At 43.1% G+C, this 15,237-nt stretch overlaps 1 protein-coding gene across 5 annotated transcripts in view; it reads left to right on the forward strand.

The window, feature by feature from the left end:
• UTRN (utrophin) overlaps positions 1 to 15,237 on the forward strand; it is a 594,587-nt gene that overhangs the window by 378,278 nt on the left and 201,072 nt on the right. For all 5 annotated transcript variants that reach the window (XM_037894924.2, XM_043543078.1, XM_007056268.4 and 2 more), the window contains one exon: positions 10,640 to 10,812. In XM_037894924.2, the coding sequence (XP_037750852.1) occupies positions 10,640 to 10,812 (173 nt within the window). The remainder of the gene's footprint in view (positions 1 to 10,639; positions 10,813 to 15,237) is intronic.

Raw genomic sequence — 15,237 nt, forward strand, 5'->3', positions numbered from 1 at the left:
GTAGTCTCTGATGGAAACTGAACTCAGGTTATTTGTTGAATACAGTGAAGGTTTTTTATTCTTCTTACGGGAGGGATGGTTTGTTTAATGATTTCATTTCATTTCAAAATCAGTAGTACCACTGTTCTGAAAAGATTGATAGGTGTGAGCTTTCTGTAGTATCCTCAACTGCAGTTTCATCTGCAAATTCTCAGCTAGTTTGCAGAGACAGTGAGATGGGTACTGTACTGCAGGTCCACCATTATGAATAAAAAAGTGTCTTCTAGTGACAGCTGGTAACAGCAGGTGACAAAGTTTGACAACAAAAGGCTCTGTTTGTGTGTACATGTGCTTTTTCTTAATAAGTATATAGTACGTGTAACACAAATCGTTTGCTACACTTAACCTCTCTGAGAGTCAGTAATTGTAGGCAATATCTGGACATTAGTGCTGTAATTGCTGCTGTTTGTCTTAAAAGCTTAGGTCAGACACCAGATGTTAGTAAGCTTCATTCTTCTAGTTGCCTTTGGGCCATTTAATGACAGTTTAGAAAGTAGCTGTGGTAGTAGCTAGCACTAGTGTATTTCTTTTGTACCACATAGAGCCCTCGTGTCTGCACATTTCACATCCTCCCTTGTGTTTTTGAATGTGCCAATGAAAGACATCCAGTATCTTATTCCTGTTAAAAGAATTGATTGTAGCAGTTTTAGACAAAAGGCAGAATTTACAAATCTCCGCTTTTCTCTGCTTTTTTGTCTAAAGCTTGCTGTATCCTTTTATCTTTTGTGTTGGGTTTCCTAATATGGTATAGGAGAATAACTAAGTACTGTAGAAGAATGTTAATAATATTCATGCAACATTCACTATTTGAACTGTGATCAGAAATTTGAATATGTATTTTCAGAACAACTCTTCCTCATGTGCCTTTTCCCCCATGACACCAATAAACACATGCACACATCATGTTCATCCTTTGGCAGAATGGTTTGCTGCCAGGAATACTAGCATCATGAGAGATCCTGCTTTGTAGCTACTCCTAACTTTCTGGAAGCATGAATACATGTTGTAAGGAGAGAATTACTGTGGTGGTAATGCAGAAGCCAGATGGAATTCCCAAAGCTTGAGCAACCCATATGCAAAAGCAGAGTCACATTTCACTGAAGAGGATTGTGCTGCTTGGCTTTATTCAGTCCCAAAGATCTAACTGCTGGAATTAGTAGAACTAGATTTATGCTGCCCTTCAGACATTCAGTCACTGCCACATGACTGGGCTGCAGAATTTGTCCAGTATCAAGAAAATTAAAACATGTCAACACACTTTGAAATCTCAAGCTTTGAAAACAAATAGTTCATGTTATTAAAAGAATCCTTAACCATTTTGCATGTCCCCTGTTAAGCTTTTCTAGAGGTTTGATTGAGAATTGAGTCAGCTTCTTGCAAACCCTTGCTACAGTGCAAGACTTTTGATAATATGAGCATGGAAAATAAGGAGATGAAAAATACTATCTAGAGGGTTTTTTCCTTTGAAACTCTTTTTTAGAAAGTATCTGAGAGCTTAAACACTAATTAAGTTACTGTCATACTCAAGCCAATTGCTTTTGTATACTGCTTTGACCTACTTACACAGTAATCACAATAGATATGATAGGCAGTGCTGTCTGTGTGACATTTTAGAAGGTTTAATGTCTTTCTTTATATGTAGTTCTGCCAGTACTGGATTTATGATCGTGGCAGTTCTGCCCAAGGGTTTGCATGTACACGTGTGCTGCTCTTCTGTGTGTGAATTCCTTCTGAATTGATTGCCTAAAAGCAGACAACTTCAAGCTTCTGTGGCATAGGAGACGGGAGGAATCCTTCAAAAGTCAGAATTCTCTTCTGGGGCTAGAAGAAAGTGCCCCTTCAGGAAATCTGTCCCTTGTTTTTCTTGACGCTATCCTCCTCCTATTTCTTAATGGTCTCTTTTTGGCTGCAGCTTTTTTTTTTCTTTGGGGGAGAAAAGCACATAATTAATGTGTATTCTTCCGCATAAGAAATGCAAAGCCCTTCCTGCAATGGAGGCTAGTGAGCATTGAATCTGACCTACAAATGCACTCACAGGCAATTTACAGCAGTAGTAGGTAAATATAATAATGTATCTGATTCAAAACAGAGCAAGTAGTCTGCCCTAAGATGCCTCCACTGCTTTGCTAACCACTGTGGGCCCTCATTGGTAGTGACCAAATTAGAGATGTCCTGGCTGATGTCTGTCTGGCATGTTGCTGTTCCATTCGGTTGCAATTGACACTCATGGGTTATTCTAATTGAAAGAGCTTTCCATGGCATTTGAGTTCCCTTGTGGAGCAGTCATAAACCTCAGAGGTCAGGAGTTAGAAGGTGGCAGATGGAGAGAGCGACAAAATAAAGCCACAGAAATAGCCTGGGATATTGTCCTCTGGGGATTATCACTCTTAAAACCTTATTATAATCTCTGCTTTATGGGAAATTCATATTGAGTTTGCTGGGAATGAAACCCAGCTTTTTATAGAAATTTAATGGAGTTCTATAGAAATTCTCTAAAACGCTATAGATTTTTTACAGGAGAAGAAAAATATTTATTAAATTCTAAGCAGTTGTCACAAAGAAACATATAGCAATATTATAATTTTGTATTAAATTGTATAGGACTTTTCCAAAATGAATTTTAACTATTAAACTATATTATTATTTAATATGGTTTTGTGTATCTTTAACACGCTATTTAGCGAAGGCTGACATACATCTTTTTATCTACAGTGGCTAATAACATAACTTCTGTGCGTTAGTACTTATAACCAAATAACTGCAGTATTCTGGGGTTCGAGTTTCTTAAGAACAGAAAAGAGTGAGATTTTACCTTTTGCTTAAAAGTTCATTCTGTTTGTTTTTGCTTAAACCCCAGATTGGGAATAAGGAGTTTTCTCCAACCCGTCATATTTTTACCGTTAGTGGAGGGCAGGCTCTGAAGACCTTTTTCAGAAGAAAATATTATGGCTCTGCATGTAACATCGTGGAAACACATATATGAATAAACAAGCAAAATCTAAACAAAAACATGAGTGGCCGTAATTATAGTGGCACAGTATGTGCTACTGCAGTCTGCATTGAGGGTCTTATGGTGTTTCCATTCTGAAAAAGCCATTTCAAACATGGCTGCTACAGAATACTCTTGTGTAGTTTAGGACCAGAATTTCACTCTGTAATAGGGTTGCTAGGTATCTGGTTTTTGACCGGAACATCTGATCAAAAAGGGACCCTGGCAGCTCCGGTTAGCAGGACCGGGTTGTTAAAAGTCCTGTGGCACAGGGCTGGCAGGCTCCCTACCCGGCTCCGTGCAGCTCCCAGCATGTCCCTCTGGCTCCTAGGCACAGGGGCAGCCAGGAGGGCTCCATGCACTGTCTCCGCCCCAAGTGCCAGCTCTGCAGCTCTCAGTGGCCAGGAACCATGGCTAATGGGAGCTGCAGGGCGGTGCCTCCAGGCACAGGGAGCAGATAGAGCCCCCGGTCCCTCCGCTTAGGAGCCGGACATGCCATCTGCTTCTGGAGCCACCTGAGATAAGCGCTGCCCAGAGCCCACACCCCAACCCCCTGCCTCAGCCCCCTCCAACACCCAAACTCCCTCCCAGAGCCCACAACCGTAACCCCAACCGCCTCCCATGCCCCAACCCCCTGCCCTAGCTCGCTACCTCCTTTCTCCATCCCAAATCCCCCATCCCCAGAGCTCGCACCCCCAGCCGTATCCCTCACCCTCCCTGCCTTCCAACCCCCTATCCCAGCATGAAGCCCCCTCACACACTATTTCTAGCCCCACCTTGAGCCCAGAACCCCCTCCTGCACCCCAAACCCTTCATCTCTGGCCGCAACCAGAATCCTCACCCTCTCCCACACCCCAATCCTCTGCCCCAGCCCGGTGAAAATGAGTGAGTGAGGGTGGGATAGAGTGAGTGACAGAGGGAGAGGGGATGGAGTGAGCAGGAGGTGGGGCCTTGGAGAAGGGGTAGGGCAGGGGGTGAGGCCTCGGAAAAGGGGCAGGTAGGGGCAGGGCAAGGATGTTTGGTTTTGTGCAATTAGAAAGTTGGCAACCCTACTCTGTAATAAATTGCTATAATCTGGTGGGTAATGTCTCTGCTATCGAAATAACTGTATAAAATATCCACTGTGCTGTCACTAACAAATCAAACAATTCCTAACTACCTGTTTGGTCTTGTAGCTTGAAGTTCAGGAATGGGAGAACTCATGAGATTTAGGTTTTGTTCCCAGCTCTGCCACAGATTGTGTGACCTTGGACAAGTCAGTTGAGGGCCAAACTTTTCAAAGTGGTCATTAATTTTATGAAACCTCATTTTTGGGGCTATTTCAATAGCAACTCCCACTGATGTCAGTTGGGCCTTGGGGCTTTTTTCAATATTCTAGTCAGACAAGGTGGATGAGGTAGTCTGTTTTACTGGACCAGTTTCTGCTGGTCAGAGAGACCAACTTTTTTTTCTTTCCTGCATGGAACACTATAACTTCAGACCACTGGGTCCTCAATACTGTGGTGGAGGGTTATACCCTACAGTTTATTTCTACCCCATCCCATCCCCCATCCGTGTCCCTCTTCAGGGACCCTTCTCATGAGTGTCTCCTCGCACAGAAGGTAAAGGGGTTGCTGCAGTGGAAGAAGTTCCTCTCAAGTACAGGAACAAGGGGTTCTATTCCCAGTCCTCTTAATCCCAAAGGCCAAGGGCGGTTTGCAGCCCATCCTGGACCTGAGGGACATCAACAAGTATCTAAAGAAGCTAAAGTTATGCGTTCTCTCCTTGGCTCCCTGGATCCGGGAGACTGGTATGCCACCCTTGATTTGAAGGACGCATACTTCCACATAGTGATTTTTCAAGGTCACAGGAGCTTTCTCCAGTTTATGGTGGGCCCCTGCCGCTGCCAGTTGGCGGTCCTCCCATTCGGCCTGGCGACAGCACCCAGAATATTTACCAAGTGCATGTCGGTGGTGGCTGCTTACCTCAGGCATCAGGGTATCCAGATCTACCCGTACCTCGATGACTGGCTTGTCAAGGGAAGCTCTAGTTCTCAGGTCCAAGAGGATGCTGCGGTGCTGAAAGCCACATGCCGCTCCCTGGGCCTACCGGTGAACGATGAAAAGTCTGTGTTAGTTCCAGTGTGAAGGAGCGAATTCATTGGAGTGGTGCTCGACTTGACCTGCACCAGAGCATTCCTGCCTCTAGTAAGGTTCCATACATTGATGGACCTCATCGCGGAAGTCTCTATCTTCCCCCTGACTATGGCCACGGTTTGCCTGCACCTGCTGGGTCACATGGCAGCATGCACATATGTCCGCCATGCCAGACTCTGGATGAGGTCCCTGCAGCAATGGCTGGCGACTGTCTATTCCCAGTCCAGAGATCACCTGGACAAGGTCATTACCATTCCCCTGACGGTACTCGCCTCACCATGATGGTGGACTAATTGCACGACTGTCCTAGGGTGGGTTCCGTTCGACATCCCCCATCACTCCATTGAGTTGGTATTGGATGCCTCGGATTTTGGCTGGGGCATGCACCTTGGCAACCTCCAGACCCAGGGTCCCTGGAGGAGATGATGTTACACATAAATGTCAAAGAATTCAGAGCGGTCCGCTTGGCATGCAGAGTCTTCCTACCTCACCTGTCAGGCAAGGTGGTGAGAGTCCTGACTGACCACACGGCCTCGATGTTCTACATCAACAGCAAGGGGGAGCATGTTCGTTGACTCTCTGCCAAGCAGCACTTGTTTCTGGGACTTCTGCACCAACCACAAAATCCATCTGGAAGCTTGTCACCTGCCTCGCATCAAGAACAGGCTAGTGGATCACCTCAGCAGGGACTTCTCCTCTCACCACAAGTGGTCGCTACACCCAGAGGTAGCCTGCATGATCTTCCAGAGGTGCGGAACTCCCCTTGTAGACCCGTTTGCCACCAGGCTAAACAGGAAATACCACCGGTTTTGTTCATTGCCAGGCCTGGTCAAGGACTCCCTCTCTGATGCCTTCCTCCAGTCACGGTCAGGGAACCTGATGTATGCGTTCCCTCCGATTCCTCTCAACATCAGGGTCCTAGCAAAGATCAAGAGAGACAAGGCACAGGTTATCATGATCGCCCCGGCATGGCCTTGCCAGCACTGGTTCGGCATGCTCGTGAACCTGGTCACGGCCCCTCCCTAGCCCCTGCCCAACCAACTGAACCTGCTGTCACAGGACCACGGTCAGCTCCTGCACCCCAACCTCATGTCCCTCCACCTCTCGGCGTGGATGCTGCGTGGCTGAACCTAGAGGAGCAGACCTGCTCAGATGAGGTCCAACAGATCCTTCTGAGAAGCAGGAAGCCCTCAACCAGACTGACTTACCTGGCCAAGTGGCTGAGGTTTTTCCCAGGGGGCATCCGAGCATAGCATCTGTCCCTTGCGCTCTTCCGTACAGTGTATCTGGCACACTCTTCCATTAGAGTGCATCTCGCAGCCATCTCCGCTTTTCACCCACCTATCCAGGGCCAGATGGTGTTTTCTCATGACCTGACAGTCACATTGTTGAGAGGCCTCAAGAGACTCTTCCTGCAGGTACGGACTCTGGTCCCGCAGTGGGATCTTAACTTGGTCCTCTCCAGGCTCCTGGGCCTGCCCTTTGAGCCGCTGGACTCCTGCTCCCTTTCCCACCTTTCATGGAAGGTCGCTGTCTTGGTGGTGGTGACATTGGCGAGGTGAGTCTCTGAGATTAAATCCCTGACCTCAGAACTGCTGTACACGGTATTCTACAAAGACAAGGTCCAGCTGAGGCCTCACCTGGCCTTCCTGCCGAAGGCGGTGTCTACCTTCCGTATGAACCAGGACATCTTCCTCCCGGTGTTCTGTCCTAAGCTGCACAAGACCAGTGAGGTGAGGCGGCAGCATGCCTTGGACATCTGAATGGCCTTGACTTTTTACCTAGAGCATACCTAGAGTTTTTCACCTAGAGCCTTTCTGTAAGTTGACTCAGCTCTTCATCGCTACAGCAGACAGGACGAAGGGCCTTCTGGTGTCCTCACAGAGGATTTCCATACGGATCTGTGACAACCTGGCAGCAATCCCGCCGCCAGTTGTCAGAGCCCATTCGACTAGAGCTCAGGCATCCTCGTCGGCCTTTCTGGCACACATCCCTATTGAGGACATCTGTAGAGTGGCAACATGGTCCTCTGTCTACACGTTCACAGCACATTATGCCATCATTCAGCAGGCCAGAGAGGATGCTGGATTCAGCAGAGCTGTGTTGCAATCTACATGTCCTTGAACTCCTCCCCTCCTCCAGGGGTACTACTTTGGAGTCACCTAATATGGAATGGACATGAGCAAGCACTCGAAGAAAAGACAGTTACCTTTCCCATAACTGGTGTTCTTCGAGATGTGTTCCTCATGTCTATTCCATGACCCGCTCTCCTTCCCCACTGTCAGAACTTCCAGGCAAGAAGGAACTGAGGGTGGGGGGAGCTGGCGGCGGTGCCCCTTGTACCATGCCATGCGGGTGCCACTCCAGAGTGTGCCAGAGCGGGTCTCCTATGGATACTGCTACGGGAAAAACTTTCGGCGCTGGTGCATGTGGCGAGCACACACACCTAATACGGAATGGACATGAGCAACACGTCTCAAAGAACACCAGTTACAGAAAAGCTAACTGTCTTTTCTTTTAAAAATAAAAACGAGGAGTCCTTGTGGCACCTTAGAGACTAACAAATTTATTTTCTTTTATATTTCCAGTGCAGATAAATGGCTCTTCTTATGTCCATCCGTTACCTTCCACCATCCACCCTGCCCACACCCACCATCTGTGCCAGGGGCTTGCTGATGTGTGTAGTAGGGGAGCCCCTGTTCTGATTGTCTTCATAAGCTCTGTTGAGGCAGGTCTCTGCTCTTGTAGAAACTGATCCACCACTTTGTGTTTGTTTATGTAGCAACTGGTAGTATTTGTTTCTGTCTAACCAGAGAAGGTCAACAATAGGAAGACAAGTTAATTACTAAAGCTTATTCACTGAACTGTACTGCCAGTAGCATGGGCATCATAGATGAATCATGTGAACAGCAATGCAAAGACAATAAATTCATAGTGGCTTGTTCAACAAAGCATGGCATTTTTCAAATACAAGAATCACAACCATTTTGAAAGAAACATTATTTTTAACCTTCTAAGTGAACATACTAACCAGTGTCCCTTTTTAAATGAAATCAGGGCTGAAATTTTGATTGGAGGTTCTGAATAGCCCAAAATAAATATTTTTGTTGTAAAATTAGAAATCAGTTTGGATTTGCTACTTAAGTGTGGGAGAGGTAAGATTGGAGATGGAGATTTGGCTAGGTCTGTGAAATACATAGTTCAATGTCAACCCAATCTATTATCTATGAACATCTTACCCAATCTCCCATTCTTACAAGATCAGCCCTTTGCAACTGTGCAGAGTCTAGTTGATTTTAAGGTGTCTGCACATTTGCAGGGATCTGCCTGCATGTATGAACTTGAAGGATCAGAACCACAGATACTCTCATGAATATATGAAGGTTGTTGGAGTTTGATGGCGCTGCTGCCTAATTCAGGTTCCAGTATTGCAGTGCAAGTTCATTCCCGTAATACCCCTTTCATAAGGTCTGTTCTCAGCATGATGAGAAATATAATATCATCTAGCTCTTCAAAGCAGAACAAGTATCATTGTCCCTCTTTTACATGGGTGAAACTGAGGCACAGAATAGCAAAGTGAGTTGCCCAAAGCCACATGGCAGTTCAGTGGCAGTGCCAGGCAGAGTTACTGTGCCATGTTCACTGGCACAGGGAGTAATTTACTTACCCTGCCCTCTGAAGGAACAGAGATATACATGTTTTTGCAGTCCATGATTTCTGTCAAGTATAGACTCTCCTCCAAAGATTTCAGTTTTTCAGCTGTTCATCTGATTTTTTGAAGGAGTATAATTATAAGTTTCACAGCATCCCAAGTGAACATCAACAGTCAGTGCATTCCCAAATGTCTGTCGTATGCGTAGCAGCCATTTTTAGATGCAGCACCACCCACTTGGGGGTGTGTTTAAAAGCCCACTGGGAAGGGATGGCCTATGTTGAAGAGAGTTTGAAAGAATTAAACCTTTAAGGGATTTCATACTTGTTTCCCCTGAAAAAGGAAGTTTTTGTTTGTATCTGTAACAGGTTTCTGTTAAATAATTAATCTTTGTTTGATCTCATTGAGATTTCCAGGGCTCTTTCATTCATTTACATTTGTCTATTTATACATTCATACACAGATGTTAGAAAACAGTGGCCAATCATACTGGAGTTTCTTTCAATGTCAGTCAGTGCTGTTGCATTTTATTTTAATGAAGGCTGGGACGTGCTTGGTTTGATGGATTACAGTAAAGTCTTTTGGGGAAGATGTGAGATCAGTGAATATACTCCATTTCATTTGGAGGGTTGGGAAATGAGGAACTTGCCGTCTACTTTTACTTTAATTTTTTTTCCCCCAGTGGTAGTATCTACTGCAGAGTATAACATGTATCCTGCCCTCTCATGTATACTGTACCATATATAGCAAAAGCTAGTGTACAGTAGTTGAACTGGAAAAAGATTTTAGTGATTGCTGTAGTAGTCAGTAAAATTAGGTCTAACTTGCAGAAATACACTGTGAATGTTTCTAACTAGAATATATAGCCTAAAGCACTGCAGGGTGAGTGGATCTCATTGGATATGTACATAAAATTCCTGCTGTATTTTATTTTAAAGAGCTAAGGGGCAAGTGAGTGTGATGAAGCTTGAGATCACATACTTTTTGCCTGTGAAGATTTGGGAGTGCATTTGTAAATGTTGTATAGTGGAGGAAAAAGAGGGTAGCGGTAGTCACCTTAAATGACATCTGAAGATGTAGGGGACTTCATTTCTGGAGCCACATATAGACAGGTGTCAGGTGGGGAAGAGTTTCAAAGGCATAAAGGACAGTGAGGAACCTAACAGCTATATTTATTATTTATTAATATTAATAATAGCAGTGTCAATGAGATTTGAGTTCTTTGCTCCTTCAGCGCTTTTGAAGGTGCCAGCAAGAAAGGTCAAGTCAGCTGCTTTGGGGGTTGCTGGTCTGAAGGCTTTAGGCATAGGATTAGGACTCAGAAGATTTAGTTCCCACATTGGCTTGCTGTGTAGTTTTGAACAACCCACTTAATATCTATAACTCACATTTCCCCAGTTATAAAATAGGGATAATGATAGTTACCTATATGTTTTGAGGATTAATGGTGGTAAAGTGCTATACAATTGCAAAGTACTATTAAGGCTAGTTGGGAGTGGAAATAAAGCTCCGTGTCTCCTGGCTCCTAGCAGTGTGCTCAGTCCTCTAGACAGCCTGGGCTTGAGTTACTTCCTCCTTTGGCAACTCTTTGAAATTTCACAAGTACAAATTTTCATGGAAATGTGGCTCTTTTTTCTGTAAACATCCAGATAGTGGGAAATTTTCTATTTAGAAGAAAATGTTGCAAAATAGCTCCAATGTTGCCATCTTGATAACTGGCAAATTTCATCAGAGGTGTGGTGGGAGGGAAGCTCATAACAAATATATCCCGTCTGCTCTAGTTACAGAACTAGCATACCTGAGTTTTTCTCATTGTTTTTCCAGGACATCCAGGCTGAGATTGATGCCCACAATGACATCTTCAAGAGCATTGATGGAAACAGACAGAAAATGGTAAAAGCCTTGGGAAACTCGGAGGAAGCGGCACTGCTCCAGCACCGTCTTGATGACATGAACCAGCGCTGGAATGACCTGAAAGCAAAGTCAGCTGGCATCAGGTTAGTAACAGAAGCATCAAAATAAGAATGGGACAATGTCTGGCTTTCATTGTTGTTCTAAAATATTGCTGTATTCTCTTGTTTAAAAGACTTTTGGGCTCAGATATAAGAACTCTGGGCACTTGCTAACCATGGAGGTTTAACTACTTAGGTAACTCTCTTCAGTGGTGTACAAACTGGCAGGTTACAGCTGCACATGCTATTAAGGTCTTCTGAAAGTGGGCCTGATTCTCCTATCTCAGTGTTGCAAATCAGAAGGTCTCTGTAGAGTTACATCTGGTGTGAAGAGAATCTATATTTTTAACTGAAGTTAGTACTTTTATACGGTTCATATCCTGGGTATGTGGATTTGTATTTTTGTGTGTGTGTTGTGGAAGATCTTTGCAGGTGATGATTTATGAAAAATTGTTTAAAAGTGAGGCAAAAGGCAAAAGTGTTTAAAAGATAGGCAAAAGGAGTGTTCATTTATTTTATTTTGAACCTAATAAGTGGGAAAAAAAAACCCTGCCTTTTTAAATGTTCACAGATTCATAGATTCCAAGGCCAGAAGGGACCATTTTGATCATCTAGTCTGACTTCCTATATAAAATAGGCCATAGAACTTCCCCCAAATAATTCCCAAAGTGTATCTTTTAGAACATCCAATCCAATGTTGTACAAGAGTCTCCATTAAAATCTTTAAAATATCATTTTGTAAGAAGACAATATTATCTTATAGTTGTTGTAGGGAGTAAACTGAATCCCATATTAAAGTTAATTATTTGTAAATGCCTTTACAGAGGTTTTAGTAGCTATTACTTTGCTATTGATTAAAGCAAACTATACTGTGTTCTATTCCAGTAATCTTAAGTATCCGTATTAATTCTCCAAAGGCCAGAAAATTCAATCGACTTGAATTTTGGCACAACAGTTTAAATTGTAAACTAAGGGTACAAATGACTTTGTCATTTAATTTTAGACTCCACTTAGCCGTATTGCTGAACTGTCACACAGACAAGCCCAAGGGGCAGCCTCTGCTCAGCCCACAGCCAGAATAGCATATTTTGGAATTTAAGGGCTCCAACAGAGTTTGGAAGGGAGCTTGCAGAGACTGACCTGCTCTGTGATTAGTTGAAGCAAGTCTCTTTAAACTTGGACTTCCATGAGCTTCACTCACCGAATAAATCACCAAAAGAGGGAGATTAAAAGCCGTTCATATGTTACAGTTTAATCAACAGCTGAAGAGTTCCAGCAATTACAGCTGAGTTACTTGACCTTTCCTGGGGATTAATGATCATTTGAGAGAAATTAATGGTCCAAATTGCCCTCGAGCCATTTACCCCAGTCAGTCATTAATTCCGAGGCAAGAGGCTGTGCACAAAACTGTGATTGCTATTTTAAAAGGAAGGTTTGTGGAAATACTTTCTTTTTTGATATAAAGCTATTTTTAATTTCTGTGTATACATGGAACACGCTGTCCGCAGGACATCATTAATGTTAGCAGTGTGGATGTGATTACTGTTGACATCCACTATGCTGCTGAACAGCATGTCACTCTGAATATGAACTACAACTAAAAACAGTCTGGAAAGAGTTTGCCGACAAACTGGAGTAACATATACAAAACAGATTAATCTTTTCTAATATCCATTGAAACTGAAATGTTTGTGATTCTGCCTATTCAGCCCCATGCTTCACTTATAGTTCTATTGTCTACATCCAAGAATAAAATAATAATGAAAAAATCTGAGAGGGACAGAAATTATAAGTATTGTTTGTGTGAAGACTGTGTTTCTCTAATTGTTTGCATTTTATGCTTCTGTTTCCTTGCTGTGCCTGGATTGAGAGATGAACTATAAGTGAAATGTAGAATAGGTCCGGTAAGAACCACAAATCGAATTTATAGTCTAATATTGATGTTTGAAAAGTCTGATTTTGCTGTGATTTTGTGTTTTGTTTTTGTACTGTGCCCAGGTTAGGATTATTCCATTTCTTTTACAGAATAAAATTTCCAGTCATGTGCACTTTCATATCTGGGCTTTAGTCCTTGTTGAAATAGGCACTCTTGAGTATAATTCACCCTGCAAATGGCTAGCACAAGTCCCCATGCACCACTTAAATCCAATTTAAACCCTTAATATCAAACTGAAGTGAGACTCAAATGGTACATCGAGCCTAGTGCTAGCCCTGTTTACAGGAATGGATTTTATCCAGAATGATTAGTTTCCTCGCTTGTTGCCATGTGCAAAGAGTGCTATAGTTTGGAAAGGCTGCCAGCATTTAGAGGTGTACTTTCAGATACAATCCAGAAGCTACTTCAAAATTTACATTTCTGGCAATTGTGACCTTGCCCACAATCTCAGACAGCTGGATTGCATCTCTCTTCTTGCTAATACCAGAGGAATTTTAAGAGTTGACCACACTTATTCCACTTTCACTCCTGATTCTCTGCTGTCTACAACATGAACAGAGCAGCAGCTCAGCATTTTCCTGTCTTGTACATTAGAGGCTGGTCTTTTAAAGCAGAATTTTGGGGCATCAATGATTGGTGTTTTTTCCCCTTCTGCCCTTTTCGTATAGGGGACAAAAGGTTTTTTGTGGGGTGAGAGGAGGAAGTGTGGGAGAGGAAGAGTGATTCTCTGAATGAGACCACCCACTGAACTTCTTTCCTCCATTTGTTCCATTGTCCCCCAGTGTGATGGAGTTATCCAAACAGAGCAAGCCAAAAGGCCAAGAGGTGCTCCAGCTGTGAGAAGAATCTCTCAGGGTCCATAGAAAGGGAGTTCTTGCACAGTTGCTCTCAGCCTGCAGAATCTCGCTCTAGTCTGGCTTGCTTTTTGTGGCCTCTGCCTTCCTCCCTTCCAGCCAAGAATCTGATAGGGACATCTCCAGAAGGAATATCAGCCTAGTTCAATGCTTGGGATCCAGCAGGCACATCCTTCCTCACCAACCTGCGATGCTTTTGGAATAAATCCCCCACTGACTGCTGCCCCCACCTCCAAATCCCTTGACTCAGTCCACTTCAAATGGCCTTCTCAGGGAAGTTCTCTTGTATGAATCCAGTGACCAGGGGCACAGAACGTCAAAGCTTTCCTTGCAGAGGAAAGCACTATCTAGAGTGGGAAGCACTATCTAGAGTGGGACCAGTCTCCAAACAGGGACAAAAATCTTTTCTCCATGAGGCACAAAAGAAAAGCAAAAAGTCTCCAAAACTCAAGATGCCTTCCAGACCCACATAGTTTCCCATTAGTTCTAGCTCTTCCCCTACTGATACCTGTGTCACAAATACAGATGAGATTACAAAATGGATTCACTGAACCTTGTGGCTGAAACCCAAACCTGACTATGTTTTTTTCCACTGCTGCTTAGCACATACCCTGAGCAGAATTCCATCAAAAACCTAATTCTTCCTTTGTAAATTTGAGCATGTGTCCACTCATCTATGGCAGCTATATATCACACTTCTATAAGCAATAATATTGAAAATAAAAGCAGGAATGTTGGGTTAAAATAAACCATGATACTCACATTAAGTGTGCATTTCTTTTATACCTCTTTACAATGTTTCTGGTGAGATACTTACTCATTTTCATTCCTAAGCAGTACCTTTATACTACTTTAATGGCTTTTTCTGAACATCTGGGTTCCACCAGACTTTGAAACCGTATGCTGGTAATATTCTACTACTGTCATTAATCTGGCACACAAATGGACACTCATTAATGGTAAATAATAGTGAATTTAATCTCGTATTGTATACCACAAAATTCACATTAATGCCAAATGAGTTCATTTATGATTAATGTTATTGCAGGGAATGTTAAATTAACAGTGAAACACTGTTAAAGTGTCCTTTAAATATCTGACTAGGGACATATTTTTTCCTTCCAAAGTTTCAATTCATTTTTCATATGGGAAGTCTGCTAAATAACTGGAACAGAATTGTAAAACCTCAGGCAATACCAGCTTTTAGAGGTGAGAGCAACTTAGATGGATAGGTTGGTTCTTTTTAAATCTAATTGTTGTTTGTCCTAAAAATCTCCACAAATGTCTCATTTCAGTAGAAGTAAATCAACTGCGGTTAGAGAGATTTCTTTTATTTAAAAAAAGGCCAGTCTGTTGGTTCAACAGCAAAGCAGTGAACTCAACATGTGGTCCTCTTTCCTAAAAGGTGCAAAAGAGAGCAATAACACATGTGGTAGAAAGCATAATACAATTTCCATCTACTGTAAGGAGGGCTGGTGCAATGCACTGATTAAGGGGAAGGCGGAGTGTTGAGAATCCTGGGAGTTCCCTGAGTTTATTATTTTTAAGAGGGGCTTATGGTCAAAAAATCAGTTTAAATTAAAATATGTAAATACAAACTGTGCACATGAATCTCTTCATATTGCTTTGAAACACAGTCACCTTTGGGGTGAAATATTTTGAATAGATACTGTTGAAGTT

This window comes from Chelonia mydas, chromosome 3, assembly GCF_015237465.2.
Source record: "Chelonia mydas isolate rCheMyd1 chromosome 3, rCheMyd1.pri.v2, whole genome shotgun sequence".
In the NCBI taxonomy this organism is placed as follows: Eukaryota; Metazoa; Chordata; order Testudines; family Cheloniidae; genus Chelonia; species Chelonia mydas.